The sequence below is a fragment of the Toxotes jaculatrix genome, chromosome 2 (assembly GCF_017976425.1).
Source record: "Toxotes jaculatrix isolate fToxJac2 chromosome 2, fToxJac2.pri, whole genome shotgun sequence".
Taxonomy (NCBI): Eukaryota; Metazoa; Chordata; class Actinopteri; family Toxotidae; genus Toxotes; species Toxotes jaculatrix.
Window position 1 is genome coordinate 19,938,201 of NC_054395.1, and position 26,434 is coordinate 19,964,634.

The window sequence follows — 26,434 nt, forward strand, 5'->3', positions numbered from 1 at the left end:
AATGCAATAATCCTCACTGTCAGAAAACAGTCCAAGTTCTTTGACCGTTCTTTTATTGTGAAAACCCGGAGCGGATGCCTGGTGTTTGACTCTGGGCTTTTGACACCACTGGTGGTCGGCTTTGGGGGGAAGGGCCTACGCTGGCTGGGTCTGAGAGCAGACAAACTTGCGTAGTCTTACCACGGTTCTCCCTGTCTGCCTGCCTCTCTCTATGGACGGCCAGAGGGGAGAAGAGGAAACTGGGATTGTTGTCGGGACCGCAGCGCTTTTCCAGGCCCTAGCGATGATTTAATCACGGAAAACCGGGGTGCGGGGGGAAAAAGGAGAAGGAGAAAGACGAAGAGGAGAGAAGGAGCAGCATCAGTCGTTGGAGATGTGCCGTCGGGCCGAGATTGCGGCGGTAGGTACAGCACAGCAGCCCCTGCGACGTGTTGTTTTCCAGTTGATATTTCTCCGCCAACGGTAAGGCGAAAAGAGAAGGGGGAGAAAGGAGAAGATTAGCCACAGCTACCTGGGCTTTTTTTTTTCTTCAGGGGTGAAACCAGCCACGATTTTACCCTCTGGCCCAGCGAAATGCTAGCAAACGCCGGCCCCGTTTCCACGCTGTGAAAATAGCCAGACGTTTCTTGTTACACTGTTATCCCACTCTGCTGCCATTCGCCACCAGTGTTATTCCCAATAATGTGAAGTCTCATGTATCCAAAGGAAACTTTGTTTTCCTCTGCAGCAGGTTCCAGGCGTGTTTTTTTTCTTCTTCTTTTTTCGTTTTGAATCAGTTTAAATCAGATTAAGCCTCCCCGCTGCTTCATAAGCGGTAAGAATCATGTCGAAGAGAGAAAGTTATCCGGTGTGATTAGCTTGATCAACACGTTTACTCATTGACAGGCGTCTTTATTTTTTTTTAAGTTGCAGCTGTCATTTATTCACATCAGTGCTAGTTTTAAATCACAGTACTGTTACTGTACACAACAGTGAGAGTAACCTTACCTATAAAGAAAAAATCACTAAGATCATATATGTTATGAAATGTTTAAATTCTGTGCTCTGTATACCAATAGACAGTTTCTCTATTTCTACATGATAATGGCCACTTCTCCACAGATTTAATACAACATAGCTACGTTTTACGTTTATGTATATGAACATTCGTTCTGTGTATCAATTTATACTGTAGGTTTTGTCTCATAAAAAATAAAAATAACTTGTAAAACAAAATATGCAAACCTTGCATGTTCATATACAAGGCCTACAAATTGTACATTTTGAAATACACTATATATTTTTTTAATATTATGGGTCATTCATGGCAGAATATAACCTTTTGTGGTAACATTTCCTGTGTGATATCTCACTGCTGTTTCATTACCACTGCATCTCTAAGAAGCATTTATGCATCTTTAAGATACAATAGCCTCAAAATTATTATTAGTATTTTTCGTCAATGAGATTTTATTATAGACACATTTTAAGTTTTTAGAAAATACTCATGCAACAGGTTTATATATAAAATATATGTCAAAATATAGGTAGGAGTATCTTTCAGAATAAACAGTGTTTGTTTATAATGTGTGTACATTAAGATGCTGGAAACTCAGTTTTTTCTCCGACACATCTGGCAGTAATTCTGCAGGTATATAAACAGTATATGTATGTTAAAGTTTCCAATATTAATTAAAACACGTGAACTCCTTACTGCGGTATTATGTGTATACAGCACCGACACACTAGAAGTCCCTGGGGAATTGTTGTTTCACGGGTTTCCCCTTCTCTTCTCCTGCTGTAGGTATCCCTGTCTAGTTCTGCACTGAGCAGATTGTTCTGAAAGGAAACGGATAACAAACAGGGGAAGTGAATATGGCAGGGACCTCGGGCTTCTTTTCCAACGGACCTGTTCCGTGGATGGACAACGACACAGAGATGAACAACCTGTACCGAGACCTGGAGCTGGGGACAGTACTGACACTGTATTATTCAAAGAAGTCCCAGCGGCCAGAGAGAAAGACATTTCAAGTCAAGCTGGAGACCCGGACTATTATCTGGACTCGGGGCTCGGATAAAATAGAGGGAGAGAGTGAGTAACGTGAACACAAACACAAAACATACACACAAACAGGTAGTGATGCTCCTGAGTACTGGCTGTAAAATGACGGTGTTCATGCCAGAACTGGTTGGTTTACATACACGAAGAAATATGACAACTACAAAGTGTTGTGTGAGATGCTTGAATGGCTTCACAAAAGACTCGGTGTGCGCACATGATGCCATGACATGATGGTATCGTGCACAGCTGGAGAATGATGTCAGTTAGGACTGAAGAAGTCATTTACAAAATCTTTTAGAGCCTAAACAATTGTGCGTCATTTCACAACATTATTGATTAAATGTGTTAATATTGGTAATGTGACAGTATTTAAAGGAACTATTGGTGCTTTCAGAGGAGCCACATGAGAAAATTTAGAGAAACAAGGATTAGTAATATGGAAATGAAAGTGAAACAGGTAGAGGTATTAATTGCATTTTACATGAAACAGTTGAATAACAATACAGTTTTTATTACCTAACTGTGATGCAGCCTCCAAGACCAGAAAAAAAACAACATTCAAGGTATATAACAATATTACTGAAAAGAAAATACCAGTTAAGCCTCTCAATATCAATATTGCTCGTTTTATTTCAGCTCTGATTGCTTAGTGAAAGTTGCTCTTCTGTTTCTCTAAAATGTGTTCTAAAATTCGCTAAAATTCTAAGTTTTATTTTGTAGCATTAAAATAATGTTTTGAAATAGTGGTTGTGGATAGTAAAGGAACAAGCAGTGTTGTCCAGAAGCAGATACATCACATCTCAGGTACAAATCCAGGGCCAACAATAAGAAGAAAAAAAAAAACGCTTCCTGGAAAAGTTTTGTTGCATTAATAGGAATATACTGTAATTTACCAGGAATACTGACGTTCAGGTTAATCTTTAACAAAACAGTGTGTCTCACTGAGGATACGCAGGGCTTCAGTGAGTCGTTAAGTTGTCTGTCTCGCGGGTAGCAGGATGCCTTGTGCACAGCTGCACTCTGCTCCGGATGCAGCAGAAAGAGCACACACACACACACACACACACACACAGAAAAAAAAAGACAGAGGGCTTAGTTCTTTTTTTTTTCTAACACAGCAGTATCATCTTCTCTGTGATGAACAGTTTCATACACATGTTAGCTCATAGCTGCCATTTGATACTCCTGGTGATGTCAGATTGAGCCTAGGCGGCTCATTAATGTACAGAAATAGAATATGAGGGGTTTTTTTTACTGGAAGCGTGTGATCATTTGGGAACGATTTGGCCCGTTGTATTTACCCCTATCAATGTTAGAGAGAGAATGATGTCCATTAACTGTAGAAATTGCACTCTGTTTGTTGCTAAGTAGAAAGTGCCGAGAAGCGTACCGGTTTGTGCCTTGCTCAGAGTGGCTTTTGTGGTGGTATGTGATGCCAAAATACATAGGGGTCTATAGATACATAAAGTCTGTTATCTATCTAATCTGTCTTTCTCGACGAAGCTTGCTCTGCAAGACTGCACCTCCTGAAAGGACTAGAAGGACTTGCCCTAGTATAACAATGGAACCCTAAGCCTAATACCGGGACTCTCCAGCAGTCAGTTTGAACTGGAGAAGCCTTTTGGAAGAGAGGTGAAATGTCTTGAAGAACCTCAAGCAAGTCCAGTTATCTTAGTAAAATATTTAGAAATGCAGTGACCTGGATGACTGAGAATCTTCACAGAGATATAGGCAGGGCATGTCATATGTCAATATAATGTCTCGGAGTATGTTACTGATAACAAAACAACTTAAACATGAATCATCAGTCGCGTTTGAATGACCCGTCACTTTGCTACTTCATCATTCTGAGAGAGAAACTCGAATGTTAAAGTGAGTTAACCGATGGACTTTGATATACTCTGAATGAGACATTTTTAGATTTTCATGAATGAGCTTCCACAGGTGTTTATACACTCGAGCTATGATTTAGTGGTCTGCGAGGTTTCTCTACCATCTCAGGCCTTGAAGCCCAAAACAGCGTCAGATCCTCTTATATTTACATGCATAGCTCAGAAGGGCACTTTAGTTTGCAGGCTTTCATTTCAAAGAAACACTGTGCGAGCTGATTTCAGCGATTAGCGCTGAATATGGCATCTGTATACCATGGTCGTATTAGACCACTGTTGGCAATGTTGCAGATCAGTCAGCAAGACTGCTTTACAGTGATACTGGTGTTCACATGAGTTTTACATCAGTGTAATAAGATTCCTTTAAGGAGCTCTGAACAGTTGAATTTACAGATAATATGCTGCCACTAGAGCTAGACTGATAAATCTGCCAGGCCAGTGTCTTTGCTGATATTAGCTTATTGTAGATATGCACTCAGTTGGCAGTTTATCAGGTACACGTCGCTAAAACTAATACATAAATAGCATTGACAATATATATATATAATATAATATATATATACTGATATCATCATATAAAATTACATATACCAGATAAAAGGTTTTATATAGCACAATTTAAACCAGACAAGGAGAAGAGTAAATGAAATGAGCTCAGCTTTAGAACATGTTGTGCTGCACAAAATAATACAGAAATGCAAGATGGAGCATCTCCACTTCTTGCGGTTAGTGATGATCATTTTCACAGTTTGTCATGAAGTTATTTATCAAACATATGCAATGTGCTGAACACGTCAATAGCCTTAACACACCTTAATAATAGCCTTATCGCCTTAATATCGCATGTCTATGATTCATACACCGGTAGTCTTAATATAGGTCTGTGTTGATGTAAGTCTTCTCTGACAACCAGGACATTTGAGCTCTGTCCTCTGTCAGCCGTCTGTCCTGCTCACACTGAGCCTTCCCTGCAGGACAAACCGAACCAGTTAGTTAACGCACGACTGTGGGACCAAATCAACTTTGACACACAAGATTCCAGACTTTTCACACCGCATTAATTAACGATGGCATGCTACAACTACTGCAGAATCGATCCACTAATACCACAGTGGGACAATGCACATACATATAATAACTGCAGCAGTCGATAGTTCTGATTATTTATGGATTTGCATACAGCTGAAACAATTAGTCAGTTAATTGATAAGGTGATCAACAGAAAAATAATTATTCAGTTCAGTTGTTTTTGGTCACTTTTCAAGCATAAATGCCTAAAAGCTCTTAGTTATTGTTGTTTCTCAGTTGTGAGTGTTTGCTGCTTTTCTCTGTTTTTATATAATTATTGAACTGAACATATTTTGGTTTTGGGTTGTTGGTTCAACAAAACAACCTTTGAAGATGTCACATTGGATTCTGGGAAACTGGAATGGACATTATACCCTGTTGCCTGACATTTTACAAACTGAATGATTAACTAAGATAATACTCAGCAGATTAATCTATAACCTGTAATAAACATAGTCATTAGTTGTAGTCCTCATTTTGAATGGTGACCTGAGCCCATGAACGTGAGGTGTATTTGGGTGAGAGGATTTTGGGAAACTGCGTGTTGCGGGTTGACCTGACCAATTAACCTAAATCTCGTCAGCTACATCCTGGAAATTTTTTGGAAGATGAACCATGTAAATAATGAAGAAATTGTCAGGTGTTTTTTTTTTTTTTTTTTTTTTTGTTGACTTTACAGTAATGTCAACGTGGATAGAATTACGTGCGCACATCTTTGGAAACTGTCACCATTCTGACCAGCTTTTTCCATACCTCCCATAAAGGCCGCACACATGCTGGGTCACCTCAGACGTCTGATGTCACTTGTAGCTGACACACCGTTCCTCTTTTCAGTCACACACACTTGGCTGTCAGCCCAGTTTATTACTGAAAAATATACTGACTAATTAGTTGGACATTAACCCGTAGGCAGCAGCGGGGTTGCACAATCAGCATCTGTCTGTATGACAACATTGTGGAAAAAAAAAGCTTAGGTTGTTGCTGGAGAACAAGTGCAGCTCCGCAGTTGAATCACTCCACTTACATGGTGTTGGAAAGGGGAACAGAATCCATGTAGCTGCGTGACAGTAATTTGTCAGGGGGAAAGTCCTGTGTGTACTTTTATCCAACATAATATCAAAGGAAACTGATATGATCAGCTGACGTAGAAGTTCACACTGAAACGGTGTCATGCTGTGGGCAGCACAGTCCCTTGAAATGTGCGATATGAACTACTTCAGCTGCTACAAGTTTTATTTTCAAAAGCTAGTTATTCCATAGTCAACGTGTAAGATATTAAGCACATCTGTGTATTTTATAATGTAGTCAGGGCTACAACTAACCACTGTTTTCGTTATCAAACAGTCTGACAATTATTTTCTCTTCATTTAAACTTGTTTTCCGTAAAATATTAGGAAATAGTGAAATGTTGTGCTATAATGTCCCATAGTCCAAGATGATTTTTTTTTTTCAGATTCCTGCTTATAAAGATAATCAGTTTGCAAGCAGGCAGGACAAAGAAAAGTAGCAAGTCATCGCATTTGAGAAGCTTGAACCAGCCAATGTTTGGAATTATCGCTTGAAAAACGATGAGCGCTTAATCAGTGATCAAAATAGTTATCGATTCATCTGCTGCTTGTAGACTAATCGTTGCAGCTCTAAATGCAGTTCACACCTCAGTCCAGCAATATAATAGCGCAGGATTATTTCTCAGTATTGTGCAAGTTGTAATTGTCCTTCCTCTGCAACACACACCACTGTTGTAATGCACTGTAGGTCTGCGTATCCATCAAACCTCTTTTTTGGTTGTCTGTAGTATCAACCCGTCAGCTGATGAAAGTTGGCATTAAACGCCTTGTCAGATTTCTAGTCTTGTTTACTTAAATTCTTTGATTAGATAGTTACTGATTTAAATCATAGTTTTTCCAGCTTTATAGAATAACACAGCTGCAGCCGACAGTTATTTTCACTACCAGTTAACTTTTGGATTATTCTTTGATTTAATTTATCGTTCAGTCTGTAAAATATCATGATAGTTTCTTAAAGTACACGGTGATGTATTCAGATTGTTTATTCCTTCTGACCCATCATCTGAAGCCCAAAGCCATTCAGTTTTTATGGTGTTTAGATTAATATAATGCAGAGAAAAGCAGGACTTTTCAGAAACTGGAGCCAGCAAATGTTTGAAATTTTTGCTTGATGAAAAGATTAAACCAAATTGTCGGTAAAGTGGCTAGTTGTTTCAGCACTAAACTTTGTATTTGTTTTCTGTTGGTAAAGGTTTTGTATGGCTTCTTGGTTTTAAATTTCTATCACATTTGGTTCTAAAACTTTTATTGGCAATAGATTTTAACTATTTCACATAAAACCAGCCCTTGTGTTGAGTGGTAGAAATGGTGTGGAAAGGAAGGACGGAGGGCTTGAGGAAGCGTGGGAGTGTGTTGGAGGATATCTCCTCTCATCTCCTTTGGTAAGGTTACACCTCTGGATATCTTTTTATTTCCTGCGTCTGTCTGAGGCAGGCTCCAAATATTTTGACTCAAATGCCTAACAGTGTTTTGTAACAGATCAGCCTGTCAAAGCCGCCTTGATATCAGCGGAAGTCTGCTGCCCTGTGTAGCGGGTAAAGTAAACTGAGGTATGATGTATAATTGGAGTGCTCAGCATGGTTAATTTTTGCACAAGAAGACATACCGTTTCTTTTCTTTTTTTTTTTTTTTTTTTTTAATGCTTGAGAAAAAGAACATGCACGTTCTCACCTATAGCAAGTACAGATGTGGTGTGTAGGCGACCAAAGCACAGGATGTGTGGTTCGGGTGCAGGAAGAGGAGCAGGAACTGACAGAAGTGTGTGTGTGTCTGTGTGTGTCTGTGTCTCTGCGTCTCTGTGTCTCTGCTTGTCTGTCTGTGCTGTTTTTGTGTGTGTTTAACAGGAGAGTCCTGGCTGTAGGTCTTTAAATACTGCTAATGTAATGCTGATTGGAACCTACTGTCCTACTGTCCAGCCCATACTGTCATAGAGTTTCTGACTGTTTCTAACTGCTAATTTATGGCGTCAAGACAAAATTGCACCAGCTCTTTTATCAATATCATTTGCAGTTTTTTTCCAATAGTCTAGTGTAGGGGAAATTAGATATGCAATAGTCTCAAGGTTTGAACTTGGTATATCAGTGTTATGCGATGGGTTTTGAAATTTCTATTGTACACAACCGAGCGGTCCCATCACAAACTTGTTTGTGTGACTGTCTGAAGGTCTGTTGTTTGGAGATTAGTGAATGGTGGTTTTGGTTGGCGAAGGGGAAACTGAGGTTAATTTGGGGTCGTTAACTTCATCATCTTCTTCATATGAAATCAATATCCAGCTGTCGGTCTAAAGTATGTATTCACTAGACGTGGACCTATATGTGGTTCAGGTTATGGCCTCAGTTTCACTGTTTCATGTGGTCCTTTGTGGAGGCTTTGAAATTCATGCTTTATGAGAGTGACGGCCTCTATAATGGGAGGTTTCTGATAGACAAAAAAAAAAATTGAAAAAGTTTGAAGCTAATTCAATATTATTATTTATTGAGCTGGATTGGTGTTGTGAAGAGACGTATCTTTTTATAAAATTCTGTCGTCCAGGTGCATTTTTGCATTTAAAGTGTGACTAAAAATAACATGATGAGTTTTATCTTATGTAAGGCCTTGCTGTTCAGTATCAAAAAGATACTGATTATGCCTTTGTAAAAGGTGTAGATTATTTTGTGTTCTTTCCCAACTTTTTTGCACATGTAGGACTAAAAATAAAACCACTGTAGATTTGTTTCACATTTGCCAAAGAAAGCAAACTCGTGATCCACAGTTTTATACCCGTAAAACGTTTTTGCAATTTAGCCCATAAGGCGCATACAATTTTATATTCAAGAAAACAACCGTGTTACTGATTTGTTGAATGTATATAAAACTTTAAGTTCCCAGGATAAATTGTGAGAAGCACTGTACTCTAATACCTAATTGAACTGAAATTGAAATGAATGGATTCTGGACTCTGTTAAGTGAAATCAACTTGAATAATCAGTGCCAATATCCAGCCATATGGTTAAAAAAATATTCAGAATGATGAACATCATTTGATTAAAATCATGAGTTTGAATTCATCCATGCTGAGAAAATCAGAATCATGATACGATCGAGCTTTTCTGGGGGGAAATAGTGGTTCTCTGCTTTGCTAACTGTCTTATGTGTGTCTGTCTTCCCAGTTGACATTCGAGAGATCAAGGAGATCCGTCCTGGACAGAAGTCCCGGGACTTTGAGCGCTATGTGGAGGACTCGACAACACGGCCGGACCAGGCTCACTGCTTTGTCATCCTGTATGGCACCGAGTTTCGCCTTAAATCACTCAGCCTGGCAGGTACGCACAGACACAAGAGAGAGGCTTACATACATTCAGATACAGTGAGCATGTTAGTACCTCTGTGCTAATGCTAATGTTAATAAGGTCATGAACTACAAACCTCCGTCAGTCAAGCATTTGTACAGATATTCTAACTCTTTGTATTTATTAATTGTTTGTGTTTGTATTTGTGGAACTTGTATTTATGAGTAACTGTATCTTGTATTGCAATACTAAAGGAAAAGCAGGTGTTGGCTGGCAGTTCAAAAGTTGATGGAGTTTTAATGCCACTATTAAGTCAAGTCAGTTTTATTTGCGCTGCCTAAGATCACAGATCACAAATTTGCCAAGAAGAGCTTTATAATCTGCACAGTATTCACTGACACTAGTTTTGGGCAAGGAAAAACTTCCCTTTAAAAAAACAAAACATTTAACTGGAGAAAAGTAATAAAAAAGCTTTTCAAAATTCATAAAAAGTGTGTCATGTGTTGCTTTTTCCTCAGCAACGACTGATGAGGAGATGACCATGTGGGTGAAGGGGTTAAACTGGCTTGTGGCCGACACGCTGAAGTCACCGACACCGCTTCAGATAGAAAGGTAAACAACTCTAATGTAAATACACACCACATCCAAACCTCTTACTTACTAGCATTCATCATTTCTGTCTTGGTTTTTTTTGTTTCTGTTTTTTTTTTTGCATTAAATTTCTTAATTCTCTCTTTTTTTTTTAGGTGGTTACGCAAGCAGTTCTACGCAGTTGATCGCAACAGAGAAGACAGGTAAGTCCGTTCGGTTAAAAGATGAAAACTGCGGAGTTAATCAGATCACCCTCACAGGAAATAGGCGTAATTAGATATAACTCAATTGTTTGGTGCACCGGTTGTGCACCTTTTCCCCAGTGGAACATCTAGAGCAAGTTGAAATCAGGCTGCTAGTTGTCTGTGAGAGAGCACTCTTGAGGTGTAGTGTAGGACCTAAGCTCTCAGCCACACACCAGCACCTCTTCCTGCAGCAGGAAACAGACTGCAGAGGATGGAGGAGATGTACAGAGATGTTTGTCTGTTACATCCCTGATGAAAGAGCAAGCTTTTGTTACGCTGTTTGGGTGTTGTCTTCTCTGGCCAAAATTCCAGGCTGCGTAGTGAAAGTGTATTCAGTGTATCTTCATATGCAAGTTAGTAGAAGTCTTTGCGCTTTTTGTACGTGCATGTCCATGTTTGATTTTTCAGCAAAACGTGTGTATGTGTTTAGGATATCCTGTAAGGATCTGAAGAGCATGCTGGGCCAGGTCAACTACAGGGTACCTAACATGAGGTTCCTCCGAGAGAAACTTCCGGTAACCACCTCCTACTTATCACAGACCCCCTTCCACTCCCATCTTTCTTCCCACTTCCCTTTCAATGTGATGTTGCGAGAGGCTAGAGATTTATGATTTGTCGTTAACGGCCATTTTGCTTTCCCTCTCGCCTCGCTGCTTGTTTTATAGGACTCAGAGCTGAGAAATGGAGACGTGTCCTTCAGTCAGTTTGCCCAGCTCTATCGCAGCCTCATGTTTGATGCTCAGAAAAACGTAAGTGCAGTCATTTTATGTATCCACAGATAGTTCTGTCCCAGCACTTTTATCCCCCAGCTCCCCATCTGATGCCCTGCCAAGGCACCCTTCCTCCCCCATCTGTCTGCTCTCAAATGGCTGTGAGATCAATATGAACCAGTTAAAAACCCAACAAACCCCTCTGGTGGAGGCCATTAGGACACACACACACACTCACACTGATGAGGAGGCAGGCAGGCTGGGGTCAGATTAAATGGACGACCTCAGTGCCCCCCATGACTACACACCCAGCCCCCTACGTGATATCTATGTTTGTCTACAGTACTACTACCATACACACTGAACGAACAGCACTTTCATTAATTAACTGAAATTTTCCTTTTTGACCAATCTTTCAGATGGAAATCCCATTTCTGCAAAGGTAGGTCAAAACGAAACACACACACACACACACACACTGATTCTTCCTGCAGCGTCACGGCTGTGTGTTTACTGAAGTGAACCATTACTTTCTCTGCCAGGTTCATTGACAGACCAGAACAGAGGATCTCCCTAGAGGACTTCAAGTGCTTCCTCCTGGAGTCTCAAAAGGTAATATCTGCGGCAACATTTAGTCCATTGCAGGTCTGTTTCATTTGCATGCTCCAATACATTTGTGTTTGTATGTGAATCCAGGAACTGTGGGCTACAGACAACAACAAGGTTCAGGAATTCATGTTTGGCTACCTGAAAGATCCCCTGAGGGAAGTGGAGCAGCCTTATTTCCACCAAGACGAGGTATTCTCACTTTTTCCCCCTTTTTTCTCACTTCTTTTCTTGCTCTTTTTTTTGGGTCTTTGCTGACTAATGGAAAATTTAAACATGTTTTTGCCAGTTATGTTTTTTCCGAATAACCCCCCACCCCACCCCCACCCCACCTCACTTGTGTTGTTAGTGTGGGTGGCAGATGCTCAGAAATTGACATGGATAGCCATGGTCTCAGCCTAGAGCACCTCCTCCCACACAGATAGAAAAGGTTATTGACTGTGGCAGTGTGTGTGCGTGTTCTGCAGAAAGCGAGGGATGCTTTTTGTGGTCACCATAAACCTATGATTGACTAGAGAATAGAGGAAGCTGGTGCGAGCCAGCCTGCACGAAGCTGGTACTGTCTTTCTGTACCTGAGGTTATATTGTGTTAGATGGTGGGTGTACAGGCTCTGGCCATGCTGAGAATAACACCTAAAGAAGAAAAATTGTCAGTAAGAGGAAAATTATTATTGTTGACCTGCACTGGGAGGTCTGTTAAAGGCCACAGCGAAGGGTGAAGTACATAACAGTGCTGCATGAGCTGCAGTGTTTCTTTGTTCTGACAGGACAGAAAATACCACCACCTCTGTTTTGGAAAAGACAGAGTCCAAATGTTCGCCCTCTGGACTTGCAGACCGTAACCCCCTCAGACTTCTGTCATGCATACTGTGACTTATCTGAAGTGCTCATCGTCATCCTGTCAAGTCTGCGGATAATTGCTGATATGCACAGTAGAACTCACATAATATTCTATTCGCATCAGATCCTGACCTGAGGACTCTTGCAACATAGGTGGTCTGATTTTTGAAAGATTTTAACAAATAAATCCAGCCTATTAAGGCTATGCATATTCTGTGCGCGGAGAACACCACTAACCTGTACACTGTGTCCACTTGTTAGCTTACGTTTTCCATCAAGGAGCTCCTCTATGGTTTCCCAAGCATTCACAAATGTTTAATACTATTTAGCAGCTACACGTGTGCCACTGCAGTAGCTGTTTATAGCTTAGATGGATTAACGCATTGAAACAAAGAATGTAAGTTGAGTTAGAGATTTGATTGTAAATTCATTGAGCTTTTGCTTCTTAGGTTTTGAGAGACCACTACTTATAAGAGGCGTTTCATCACATGTAAAAATGACACAAAATTATTTATTTAGAAGAGTTTTGGTGTAGACACAGACCCAACATCCTTGTGGTCCACGGCTGGATCAAGTGTACAAATGTGTGTTTAACTATCTGTTAAAATTCTGCTCAGTGATGCCGATGCTCGGTGAACCTCCAGGTCTCAATTGCTTCTGGGTGCTTGGACCCTGTTATACTTGCTCTGGTTATATTGTTATTTTTGTATTTTACACTGTCCCATCCTCTGTAAACTCTTATGAATTAGCGGTAGTCTTCAGAGTGAAGTCATTATTCAGTGCACTTGTGGACCCTAGTCACTCGGAGGCCTCCCCAGGAACACATCAGTTTAAATTCTGACTCATTCTCATCGTTCTCCTCTTTCCTGTGTAGTTCCTGACGTACTTGTTCTCCAAAGAGAACACCATCTGGGATTCTTCCCTGGACCAAGTGTGTCCTGAGAATATGAACAACCCCCTGTCCCACTACTGGATCTCCTCTTCGCACAACACGTAAGAGCGGTGGGATGGAGGGCATTTATGCTTACATCTAGTTCAACCAATTGTAATTATGGCCTGGGAACACTGAAGTCTGGCATCCTCTCTTGAAACCTCTAACCAACGAGGGCTTTTGAAGTGACCTCATACATCAGATAAAAGTGTATTATTTAACAATTATGTCCCAGAATGAGATCCAGGCTTGTATTTTGCAGGAAAATGTATTTTTCCTCCCATTGAAAAGTGTGTGAAAGGCTGTTCAAATGATAACCTTCTGTTCTAACTGTGAAACAATACTCACTAGAGCAGTGGAATGAAAACTACCATGCTGCTTTGATTATGTTTGAATTGACCATCTGAATGAGTAAGAAGTGTTTACTCCGGTCAACAAAAGAGAAAAAGACCTTTTGATTTAGCGGTATCAATGTGTTTAGGCTACCACCATAGAATGTGTGTGTAATTATGGTACAGTCCCTGGCATGTAAACCTTTTGAAAGACGGGTTAGATGTGTGTTTTTACGTGTGTACTTTGACGTTACTTGATTATTTTTAGCTACCTGACGGGAGACCAGTTTTCCAGCGAGTCTTCCCTGGAGGCGTACGCTCGCTGTCTGAGGATGGGCTGCCGCTGTATTGAATGTGGGTAAACACACAAACACACTCTAGAGTTTTACCACACTACAGTAAATCACAGCGACTTGACTTTCAACCTTGTAATTAACTCTTTTACCTCTCTTCTCCAGCTTTTAATTCAGCAGCCACACCCTTATTCACACAATTCCACACTCACTGTTACATAACAGTGCTATAGATTAGCTTTACACCAAAACCTTGTCAAGCAGGTTTCTATGAATAGGACTATCTTACAGTGAGTTAAAGAGTCCCTTTGCTTCATACAGAAGTAAACAAACACGACAAACTTGTGCATCTACATATTTAAAGGTCTTAAAACTCTTCTGTAACTCTGTAATACATGTGCATTCATGGATGTTTATTTACTTCCGTGCAGTATTGTAGGAGAACTGACGTTGCATGCTTGTGTATTTGTGTTTATTTTTAGTGGACTGCTGGGATGGTCCAGATGGAATGCCAGTCATCTACCACGGACACACCCTCACAACAAAAATCAAGTTTTGTGATGTCCTGACTACCATCAAAGAGCACGCTTTTGTCACATCCGAGTGAGTTTCCATGAGGCGATGTGATGATGATAGGATAAGAGATGACGAGGATAAAGATATGGCCCACACACACACACACACACACAGATGTACTAGACAAAACAATCTGGGCAGGCTGCAGTGACATCACTCATCAGCTTAGCCTGAGAGAAAATAAGAAAATCACACTTAAGTTTCTGTGAAGTTGCTACTCCTAAGTTCGAATCTGTTGTCCCCCCCAGCTATCCCATCATCCTGTCCATAGAGGACCACTGTAGTATTGTGCAGCAGAGGAATATGGCCACTTACTTTAAGAAGGTGTTTGGAGACATGCTGCTGACCAAGGCGGTGGATATTGCGGCAGACGGCCTGCCCTCACCCAGCCAGCTCAAGAGGAAAATCCTCATCAAGGTCAGGAGGCACCTGGAGTCATGAGAAATGATTTGACCTTTTTTTTTTTGTTGTTCCATTTTTTTCTACAGGAAAAAAGAATAAATAAATGTTTGCAGTTTTCTGATAGAATTATGTTTCTGATCGTACTCCCCCTTCCATTTCTGTCTGTCTGTCCTCCTCTCCCTTCATCCTCTGCAGCATAAGAAGCTTGCAGAAGGCAGCGCCTATGAGGAGGTGTCCACCTCCACTCCCTACTCAGAGAACGATATCAGCAACTCCATCAAAAATGGCATCCTGTACCTGGAGGACCCTATTAACCATGTAAGCATGAGCATGTTCACCAGGTATAAGTGGCGTCTGGATGCTGCTCGAGGAAGAATGACTAGCTTCAAATCCATTGCATAGAAGTAGCTTCTATACAGAGCTTGTTTTGTGTGTTGTTTATATTCTTAAGTATTTGTTTTGCAGCTCAAATACTCATCATTATTTTGCAGCTTACTAGATTGTGATTAACATTTATTTTATAACTGGGTCATGCTTGACTTGATGAACTGCTTTTCTTGGTCTGTTGAGTTCTTTGTACAAAGGCACTTTCTTGCTTGCTTTGGCCACTTTTCAGTGCAACACATGGATCTTCTGAATATTTCATCTGATTGAGACTCATTTGAAGTATCTTTCTCCCTTCATCCTCCCTCTCTTCTCCCAGGAGTGGTACCCTCATTTCTTTGTCCTGACCAGCAGCAAGATCTACTACTCAGAGGAGACCTCCAATAACCAGGGTAACGACGATGAGGAGGAGCACAGAGAGGTTAGTAGGCCTGATCTGCCCGTGTGATACATAGAGATGAGAAGTGCTAGTTCTGACTGTTCTAACATGTGATTACTTTTGGTTTGTTTGTGCACTCAAGGAGGCACGTTTGATAGCTATGAGCTGAATAGCATCTCCCTCTTCTTCTATCTCCCAAGGTGTCCAATGGTATGGACCAGCACGTGACAGAGAAATGGTTCCACGGGAAGCTGGGCGCAGGGCGGGACGGGCGGCAGATAGCCGAGAGGCTGCTGTCTGAGTACTGCCAGGAGACCGGAGCTCCTGATGGCTCCTTCCTGGTCCGAGAGAGCGAGACCTTTGTGGGAGACTACACACTGTCATTCTGGTATATTGCACATGATTTTGTATTCAGTAATGGGCTATAAATAGGGCAGGACTACATTAACTAAATTATTGGTAATGGAAATGGACATTAAAGTTCACTGCATTTAACTGCACTGCATTCAACCGGATCTTAAATGCTAAACCTCAGAAACTGACTATATTATTTAGATATTTACAGTCAGTATTTAATCGGTACTTACTGTTTGTAATCTATATATATCATATATCACAATAACATGTTATTTTATCATAGTGTGACTTTTATTGAAATTGAATTGTTGCCTGTATGGGGCCTTTTATTATCACATTCTCTATAAGTTAGTGGGAAACTCTCCCTTACTCATTCTGTGTGTTCTGTAGGCTTAACTCGTGCAAACAGCACGAGTGACACACTTGCCGATCAATCAATGTCAATCTCTCCATCACTGATTGAGCGTGGTTGTTGTCACGGTCTGAAGTGTGATCCTTCACCTTCTGTCTGCTAATGCACAGGCTCTGCATCACTGGAGCAACCTCAAAGCTAATCAGTCTGCGTGTATGTGATTCTCACACAACGTATGGAAACATTGCATGGGTACTCTTAGATGGCAGCATGTGCAAGGATAACAAGGGGGTGGTGTTTTTCAGAAAGCTTTCACTTGGTCATAGTGATCTAATGATGGCCCTCTCTTTTTCTCCAATCTCACTCATCTCCGCACCAGGCGTTTGGGGCGGGTGCAGCACTGTCGTATCCACTCGCGTCAGGAGGCAGGCAGCCCCAAGTTCTACCTGACTGACAACCTGGTGTTCGACACGCTCTTTGCCCTGATCACCCACTACCAGCAGGTGGCGCTACGCTGCAATGAATTTGAGATGAAGCTGACCGAGCCGGTGCCTCAGACCAATGCCCACGAGAGCAAAGAGTGAGAAACACTGACCTTAAACGATGTCCTTTCTGTTGTCTCATTCCAAAAAGTGGAGATCTGTTGCTTTTTCCCATTTCTTGCTTTAACTCTGAATAACATTTTATTTTACTTCATTTGACATCAGACTGGCAGCGGACTCCCTCATCTAGCATGAAAAAGACGTGTAAAATGAAAAGTTGCACCCCTGCAATTATCTCCCGTCTGTCTTCGTTTTCTTGTGTGCCCCAGGTGGTACCACTCCAGCGTCTCCAGGAGCCAAGCTGAGAACATGTTGATGAGGGTTCCCCGTGACGGGGCTTTTCTCGTCAGGAAGAGGGCAGAACCCAACTCATATGCCATTTCCTTCAGGTAGCTCAGTCCTGTTGCTGTATTAGCAGATACTCGTTTATATCTTAAGCCATTTTCTTCTCTGTTTTTTTTAATGTACCAGTATCGGGTAGAGAAAGACTGGTCTAGATCATCCTAATAACTAATATTCACATGAATGCCAAGTAATTGATATCATGTGGTTTCTTCACAGGGCTGAGGGTAAGATAAAGCACTGTCGTGTGCAGCAGGAGGGTCAGACCGTGGTGCTGGGCACCTCAGAGTTTGACAGCCTAGTAGATCTCATCAGCTACTATGAGAAGCACCCCCTGTACCGTAAAATGAAGCTGCGTTACCCCATTAATGACGACACACTGGAGAAGATAGGCACCGCTGTAAGTACCACTGAACACTCTAAGGCACACTAACTAGAGATTAATAAATAAGAAGTATTATGTAGGTTAATAATTAAATTGACAATGTAATGCACAATATATTTCAAATTGAATGGTTTGAGTTCTGTGGTAAAATCCAATTAAAGCATAATCTGTTCCCCAATAGGAGCCAGACTACGGGTCACTGTATGAGGGCAGGAATCCAGGCTTTTACGTGGAGGCCAATCAAATGCCAACATTCAAGGTGAGTATATAGTATGGGGTTCATATTTTGAACCGTGCACCTTTGGACCTGTCTGTGTTGGAGACGGTGGACTTGTGTGTCATATCCTTCTGTCTTGTCTTTTCAGTGCACGGTGAGAGCCATGTACGAGTATAAAGCCCAGAGAGACGATGAGCTATCCTTTACCAAGAACGCCGTCATCTCTAATGTGGACAAACAGGAAGGAGGATGGTGAGTGATTGGCATAACATTCATCCAGGAAGTAGCTTTGAATGATCCATTTAGACCATGGATGATATTTGTGGAGTGAGGGAGAGCCAAGGCATATGAATGGGATGAACGATAGAGGTATGGGGCTGTGAGATTAGCTAGAAGTTAATTTTTATCATATTGATCTAGCACATTTTTAGGTCACAGTGTTATTAAAATTTACTACCCACCCCCACACCCATGTTGTCAACATTTTACCACATCTATTTTTCTCATAGGTGGAAGGGTGACTGTGGAGGGAAGAAGCAGCTGTGGTTTCCTGCTAACTACGTAGAGGAGATCAGTCCATCAGCAGCAGAACCTGACAGAACTGTGAGTTTATATAATTTTTTTTTTTTTTTTTTTAAGCCTGACCAACCTGGCCTGAGGTCAGGCTTTGTCACTCATCTGTCGGTCATCCGCTGTCACAGAGACACACGTGTAATGCGGATTATAACTTCAAAAAGGACGACAACTTTTATTCTAATCCTCCTGTTTTCTGTCAAGCAGGAGATGACAGAGAACAGCCCTCTGGGAGATCTGCTGAGAGGAAGTGTGGACGTGTCTTCCTGTCAAGTTGGTGAGTTGCCCCTCCACTTCCTGTTTCAACTCTGTGCTGCAAGGCTGCAGAGCAGGCAGTCACCTTGCCAGAGGGTAACCTCATTTTCTGGCTGTCACTTGCTCACACATAATCTCCTTACTCTTTGTTTTTAATTGCAAACGGACACCATCACCACTTTCTCAACTTTTTTTTTTTTAAATCCATTATCAGCTGTCCTCCTCCGTTATTAATTCCTCTCCACTCAGTTTTATTATTACTCTTGTTTTTCTCACAGCTCTGTATCTGTTATTTTATTGACGTTCTCCAGTCCGGTCAGTACACACCCATTAGTGTTGGCACATGCTGTCATGCATTGTTATGGCCTTTGCTAATGAGTAAATACCTGGGCCTGTTTCTGTGCGTTTGGGCGGCTCTTTGGCTCCATCTAGTGGTAGTGTGGGAAAGATCTAATTATATCTTCTTGAACACTTTGTTCCAAGGTTTCTTTCACGTGAGCAGATGCAGACTTGCATCAGTTGAAGCCATTGTTTGCTTTTCAAAAATGTGATGACGCTGAACCTTGAGGCAGGGCTGCTGTGCTCAGAGCTCAAAATATTAGAACTTTATCACCGTTCACCTCTGACCTTTTTTTGTTGTGAGCTTATCCAATCAAATTGTAACATTTGTCCTCCTCATTCATGTTTTTCTGCACTTTTTTCTAACCCCTTTCATCGTCTTCTCTTCAGCTATACGTAATGACGGGAAGGGCAGCAGGTCCCATGTCTTCTCCCTCATGCCGAATACCTCCTTGCGGACAGGTCCGGTGCTGGACATTGCTGCCAGCAGCCAAGAAGAGCTCAAGGAATGGGTGGTCAAGATTCGTGAGGTCACCATGACCTCAGAGGCCAAGGTAACTATACTGTATCACGTGGCTGACAGGAAATTTAGGCCAAGATAATGTGCCCATGCTGCATGCTGTGGGTTCAAAGGGCCAGTCATTACTTTTGTTTGCCTTACAATATCCATAACCTGTGTTTAGGAAACACTGACTGAGCACTGAGCACATGCTGTGTATGTCAGCAGACTCACGCAGTTCCACAAATTTTCACCTGGAAGCGGTTTGGTTTTGCGTGGTGCAACCACCTGATCAGTAGTTGTTGAGGGATGAATAAAGCTTCAGGCCAGCGTCTGCGTCAGATTTAATTTTATGAAGGTGAAGAACGAGAAGTGGTGTGTGTAACTGTTGGTGCAGCTGCATTTAATTTTGACTCTGTACACAGCTGGAAGAGGGGAAGATGATGGAGAGGAGGAAGAAGATTGCACTGGAATTATCCGAGCTGGTCATCTACTGTAGGCCTGTGCCGTTTGATGAAGATAGTAAGGACTGCACACATTTATTGGATGGCGAATGTGTAGTGTAATACACACTGGTGCATAGATGTGACTAATTTCATAACTATGACATGATTCAGTAGTCACAATACCAGTACAGGTAGGTCAGTTCTGACCTCTCTCCCTGCCTCCTGCAGAGATTGGCACAGAGCGGGCCTGTTTCCGGGACATGTCATCCTTCCCCGAGACCAAGGCAGAGAAGTACGTCAACAAGATCAAGGGAAAGAAGTTCTTGCAGTACAATCGACTACAGCTGTCCAGGATCTACCCCAGAGGCCAGAGACTAGACTCCTCTAACTACGACCCACTGCCGATGTGGCTCTGCGGGTCTCAGCTGGTAGCGCTCAACTTCCAGACAGCAGGTACTGTAGCTACCTTCTTGTCAGAGCAGATAAACAGCATGGACAGAAGATCTCATACACCTGCTCTCTGTTTTGTTTTGTTTTGTTTTGTTTTTGTTTTTTTTTTCAACTTCTTCTTTCTTCCCTCTCCCACGTGCAGACAAGCCCATGCAGATGAACCAGGCCCTGTTCATGTTGAACGGAAAAAGCGGCTACGTCCTTCAGCCGCCCATTATGAGGGACGATAACTTTGATCCATTTGACAGACATACAGTACGAGGCCTTGAACAAGTCACTCTAGAGATAGAGGTACAGCACTGTGAGGATTGGACTGCGTGTTTGTGTGTGTGTGTGATGCGATTATGCAAAGGTTTTCAAACCGTGAGGCATCCTTCCCCAGGGGCCTTGATAGAGGACCTGAGGGGTGGGGGTGCAGAGGGAGAGCCTTGAGGTAACGACACTAAGGTGAAGTGAAAGGAACATGTTTATGCCGGTGTTCTGTAAATAACAAGAAGATTAGGTATTGTAGTTTGGCTGCTGATTTGGCCCATTCATCTGCATGGTCATCACTTGGGGCAGTGGCTGTTACACACAGCTAATAAAGGCTACTGAGGTACTTTAAAACCCTTATCGCCTGATTGCCGCAATTGGCATCAAAATTAGTTCTCCCTCTCTGCATCTTAACTCAGTCAAATCTGAACACAGACTTGATACATATATTTTTAGATTCAGTGTGACTTGCGCTTTACAAGTATATTGTTATCTCTGATGTCCATTGCATATAAACACACACAAATCATTTCAGAAATCACAAAAAAAAAAGGGCTGTCCTCGCCAGAACTAACCCGCAGTGACTTTAAAAACCACAGGCGATCGTGTTTGCATTTGTATTTCTGTTCTGAAACAAATGAAGTATAAAGATTTAAAGAAGTAAACTGGGTCTCCTCTCCTCTGAAGGTTTTGGGCGCCCGGCACCTGCCCAAGCACGGACGTGGCATAGTTTGTCCTCTGACCGAGATCGAGGTGTGCGGGGCAGAGTACGACAGTGCCAAGCAAAAGACAGACTCAGAAGGTGAGAGCTGTGCTAATTTTAACTGTGGGCTCCTCTGCTGGTAAACTGATACTGAAGCAATGAGTAGGTACTGTTTATTGGACACATTACCCGTGTAATTTCCTGTCTGGTCCAAGAAAAACAGGAAGTTGTACAAACAACTAACCCATGTGTGGGAATAAAGAGGGAAAACATTACACTGTGTGGACATAGTTCTTGGTCACAGCCAAAGTTTTGTTCATGTATTTGCAGTCATTGGTGGCAGACAGTGATAGTGGAGTTACTAAGAAAAACTTAAAAAAATTCTAATGAGATTACAGGGCTTAATGTTCTGTGGGGACAGTAGTCAAGCTACTCTTATATTTATTTTCAATCATTCTGTACCTGGTGTTGGTTTATTGTTCAGAATCCGTGTACATTCCTCACCTCTCTCTTTCTCTTTCCTTCTTCTCCACCAGCTGATAACGGTCTGAACCCCACGTGGCCCCGAAAGTCATTCCAGTTCACAGTGTGCAACTCTGCTTTTGCCTTCCTGCGCTTTGTGGTTTATGAGATTGACATGTTCAATGACCAAAATTTCCTGGCTCAGGCCACATTCCCCATTCATGGTCTCAAGACAGGTACACACAACAATAATGTTCCCTCTGAGACAACAAAACAAGCCTGTTTCAAATCTGTGCTGTAATGAAAGCGTTTTGTCTCTGCCCAGGTTACCGGTCAGTACCTCTGAAGAACAGCTACAACGAGGATCTGGAGTTGGCTTCTCTCTTAGTCCACATGGATATCATCAGAGGCAATGTGAGCAACTTAAACCATCATGTAATGAGCAGTAAACTTCACTCTCACCTAAATAACACAGAAAACAAGTCTTTTCACTTCGGGGAGACTAGTAAACCTTATATTTAACATGCGGGCATCAAGAGCATCGATTTTCTCATCTAACTCTCAGCAACAAATATTTCCCATATTTCCCAAAACATAAAACTGTTCTTTTAAAATGAGCCTGTATGTTAATTCTACAGGAAATGATCTAAAGCTCACGTTTAACTATTAAACCATGAACACGTGAAGAGTTGAGGCCCCAGGAGTTGACTCATCTCTCTCCTCCTCTCAGGATGAAAACGGGGAGGTTCTGAGCCCGTTTCTTGCGGTCGGGGCCACGTCAGTGTCAGCATCTGCCCAGGCAGGGCGGGAACGTTTGGGGGATTTGAGTTCTTCGACTTCCTCCAGCATGTCTGCTCTGCCCCAGTCGCCAGCCCAGGCCATGGCCTACAGGGGGAGGGAGGGGTCCTTTGAATCCCGCTACCAGTCCCCTCTAGATGACTTCAGGGTGTCCCAGGAGACACTGTTGGACCACATGGACCCACAGAACAGAAGGTAAGTGTTTGGTGTGTTGTTTTCGGTGTGTGCCGCGAGTTCTGACGCGGTAGAAGATTCCAGACATCCTCCTGTCTTTGTCTTCACCTCAGGATGTTGCGGAGGACCAGAGTGGGCGGAGAGAACCGAGTCTAAGTCCAAGCCAACCAGGACGCATTTCTGTTGCGCACCCCCACCCCCACTCCTCCTCCTTCTCCTCACCCAGTCGCCTCTCCCCGTACTGATGATGTCACTGACTGCTGTGAACACTGTTTCCATGGAAACGCCCACCACCGCTTTGGCCTACATTTCAGGCAGCTCTCCCTCCCTCCGTTCTCCAACACCCCTCACCCCTCTGTCTCCCCTCCCTGCCTCCTTGCCACTGGCCTGACTAGAAGAAGGGACTCGGACATAAGAGGAGGAGAGGGGTGGGGGTGGGAGGGGGGTGCTGAGAGGAAGCTGACCGCCGCGGACAGGAAGAAGAAACGGACATTCACAGGAGAACAAAAACAAGGCTGAACAAGTTCCAGCTCTGGACTGGTCGTTTGCGGGGCGGGTTGTCCTCTCCTCTGTTTTTAGGTGTGCACAACAGCTGCTTAGTTAGGAGGCTAAGAGGAGGGAAAGAGAGAGCTCTAAAAGGTATCAGTTTGAAACTGTTTCTCGGTTAAGTTTCTTTGCTCTTCTCTATTTGGCGTATATGAATATATATATTTATTCCTGCGATGCTGTTGGTCAGAGAACAGCAGCAGCTGACCTGCTCTCAAAGAGCTCCTGTCTCCATGTTTTTAATTATTATAATTATTTAAACCTTTAAACATTCATAATGTGACTTTTCTTTTTTTTTTTTTTTTTTATGTATATGTGTAAAACACGAGGGCTCTCTACAGCTATTTTTAATGTCTCTCTCTCTTTGCTTTGTGGAGGAGTGCGTCTCCAGTCTAACACCCTAATCCTGGAGGGTTATTTAATTCTTTTTTTGGAAGGCATCAGGAAGAAGTCATAACCTGTTTGTATTGGAAGCAGTGGAGAAAAAGGCAGCATCATATGTCTACACACACACACACACACACACACACACACACACACACACACAACCCACACACACACACACAGCCATCCTTTTTTTTTTTTTTTCTTACATTCCAAAAAAAAACTGCACATCATTCCATTTTCCTGCGTTGCAGGCGCCTTTACAAGCCAGTCTGACACATTCAAACATCAGTCTCCCTCAGCGATAGTCTTACTCTTCAGTGATCATGTGCGTAAGGAAAGTTAACACCTTACTGTGTGATGAAGCGGGACCAGGGATACGTGTCGACCCTGAAATGGGGGTTGTGTTCTCAGCTTTGAATGGTAATTGTGTTCAAAATTGACAGATTTATTTCTCTTTCAGATTTTTGCTTTTAGCATCTTCCTGTGTGTTTTTTAGGCGTTTTAATGGCAGCCCAGTTGTCTTGTCAACCAAGAGATAGTACATAAGTCTGCAAACAAAAATGACATAACTCATAACTCAGCCGGATAATGTGGACAATGGTGGACAGTGGTTTGGGGAACACAATTATGCACTCACATGCTAAAACATTTTTTTAGGGAACATGGTAAGTGGTTCAGATTTGTCTGTATACCATAAAAACTGTAATTATGGGAACTTGAGATGGAGATTGTTGTACAATTACATGTTTAACTGTGCAGCCCTGTGTTCCCAGGATTTCTAATTGAATGTTTTTGGAAATGTGGATATTTTTATCGACATTTCAAGTTTTAAAACAAAATGATGGCCCCTTTATTCATTGTTTTAATTTGCTCCCAAGAGCTACTATAACTGACACAGCTCTGTGGCTGGAGTGAACGTAAAAACCGTCACCCTTTTTAATTCAGAATCTTTTTGGAAGTATGTTTTAGTACCAGACGCCAACAGATGTCTCCTGAAGTGATTTTAAAGGTGTTTTACTGCGACCAGTGAGTTTTAGTTTTAATTTGTCAACATTTCTACAATAGGAGTTTCCCGTGTTGGATGTAGAAAAGAAAAGCAGTGAGCAAAGGGAGAAGGATTGCATTGCCGGAGTAAGGCGTAAGGAAATCATGCCATATTGTTTGCCCTGCTGGTAATGTTTTTGCAGCACCCTCACAGACATAAGGGACCTTTTGTGTTTGTGCTGCCACGATGCTCTGGTGGGTTTTGCCACAGCACTAAGCTGCTTTTCAGAAACCTGTGAGGATTTTAAATCACACTGCCATGAGATACAGTTACATTGCCACTGCCCGTGAATTTATTTGTAGTGAAATGTGCAAAAAGTGGAGACTTTGCGTAAACGGCTGCTGCCAAATGCTAACGCGCCACAATTCATCATTATCAACTTTAGATCCTCATTCTGGCTTCTACTCATAAACGTTATTCTAACTTGGTAATTAAGACTGCTTTTGAATGTCGGTGCCCTTAAATGTGCAAACGTACGTGCAGGGAGTTCTCATTTCCTGTGTGTGTTTTTTTTTTTTTTTTGTTGTGGAGGGACAGGCTGAGTCTAAGCTTTAGACTTTTTTGTAGCTGTGTTTCTGTGGCTGATGGATGAAAAATGTGCCTGGGGTGGGGGTAGGGGTGTGGAGTTCTGGGCCTTCAGTGAGCCCATATAACCGATGGTGTTATCTTTCCAGGTTTGTATCAGAAACAGTGTTTTCTCTGTTCGTATGTGATGACTCTGTGATTTAAACTCAGTATTCTCACTCAGTGTTTGACCACTGAGACACACCTAAGCCATATGGTATGATTTAAAGTAAAAGCAGGGACAGGAGTGAATACTTAAGGTGTCACCGAAAATTTTTTGGCATCTTTTTTTTTTTTCCTTTGTGTGTGTGTGTTTGCACGCCAATATTAATCCCAAAGCTCCTCCATATTACTTTTTTTTTTTTTCCTCCAGTGGTCGATGTATGGTCTTTGTGGAGAGCTCTCCCTCCAAATGCTGCATTTCTCTTACTGCTGACCTGTCTGCTCACGTCTATGTGCCTCCGTCTGTGTACACATCACATTAAAGCCACATCATTCACCTGCCCTGCTGGGCTTAAAGCACCTGCACAGCCATGGTACACCCACACGGGTGTTGTCACTTATTTTGACTGGTGAAGCTTCCTGTCAGCACTGTGTGAGCACGTACCGACCATGTTTGACAGACGTGTTTGACTGACGTGTTCCTGACTCTCCTGTTTGGTTTGTCGTACTTGTTGTGGCGGGACAGCAAACCATAAAGAGGTCGACTCCAGCAGAATAACTAAGAAGACCTGTGTGGCTGTACAGGTCATTTGTTTTTGCTTTTTTTTTTTTTTTTTTTCCTCCAATCTTGTCTGTTTTGTTACTGACAGTCTCATTTACAGTCGCCTTTCTGTAATGTGCCTAAACTATGGAGAGGAAAAGTATTCATTTTAATTTTGCCTTTCATATGAAACATATTCAAGCCTGAAAAGTAAATAAAATACTTACTACTTTATACTACCTTATCATATATTCTTTGCCTTGTAAAGGGGATTTAATGTCGGGTGCTTTTATTGTCAGTGAAAGGAATTCACCGGGTAGAATTGGTTTCACTAGCTTCAGTGCACCACAGGAAGTTTCAGTCTCAGATGTATTAGCAGCGCGAGAGTAGGTGGAGTAAACCGTTGCAGTATTAAAATGA

At 42.1% G+C, this 26,434-nt stretch overlaps 1 protein-coding gene across 1 annotated transcript; it reads left to right on the top strand.

Moving 5' to 3' along the window:
- The first annotated feature begins 166 nt into the window (after positions 1-166).
- On the top strand, positions 167-26,298 carry plcg1 (phospholipase C, gamma 1). The gene is made up of 33 exons (XM_041055276.1): positions 167-400; positions 1,784-2,071; positions 9,215-9,367; positions 9,853-9,946; positions 10,081-10,128; positions 10,601-10,685; positions 10,836-10,919; positions 11,300-11,322; positions 11,423-11,492; positions 11,577-11,678; positions 13,201-13,319; positions 13,858-13,943; positions 14,365-14,485; positions 14,707-14,875; positions 15,056-15,178; positions 15,564-15,665; positions 15,824-16,011; positions 16,712-16,912; positions 17,144-17,263; positions 17,436-17,616; positions 17,783-17,860; positions 17,967-18,070; positions 18,328-18,421; positions 18,599-18,668; positions 19,376-19,539; positions 19,910-20,006; positions 20,159-20,383; positions 20,523-20,671; positions 21,320-21,434; positions 21,872-22,033; positions 22,123-22,211; positions 22,528-22,790; positions 22,883-26,298. The coding sequence occupies exons 2-33, from the start codon at positions 1,855-1,857 to the stop codon at positions 22,923-22,925; spliced, it is 3,939 nt and encodes a 1,312-aa protein (XP_040911210.1). The 5' UTR covers positions 167-400; positions 1,784-1,854; the 3' UTR covers positions 22,926-26,298.
- The last annotated feature ends 136 nt before the right edge of the window (positions 26,299-26,434 follow it).

Excerpts from the sequence above, each read along its gene's own strand:
- plcg1 (XM_041055276.1), top strand. The coding sequence starts at position 1,855 with ATGGCAGGGACCTCGGGCTTCTTTTCCAACGGACCTGTTCCGTGGATG. Across the intron at positions 18,422-18,598 it reads CAGCAGAACCTGACAGAACT|GAGATGACAGAGAACAGCCC; the intron begins GTGAGTTTATAT and ends TCTGTCAAGCAG. Across the intron at positions 19,540-19,909 it reads CCATGACCTCAGAGGCCAAG|CTGGAAGAGGGGAAGATGAT; the intron begins GTAACTATACTG and ends CTCTGTACACAG.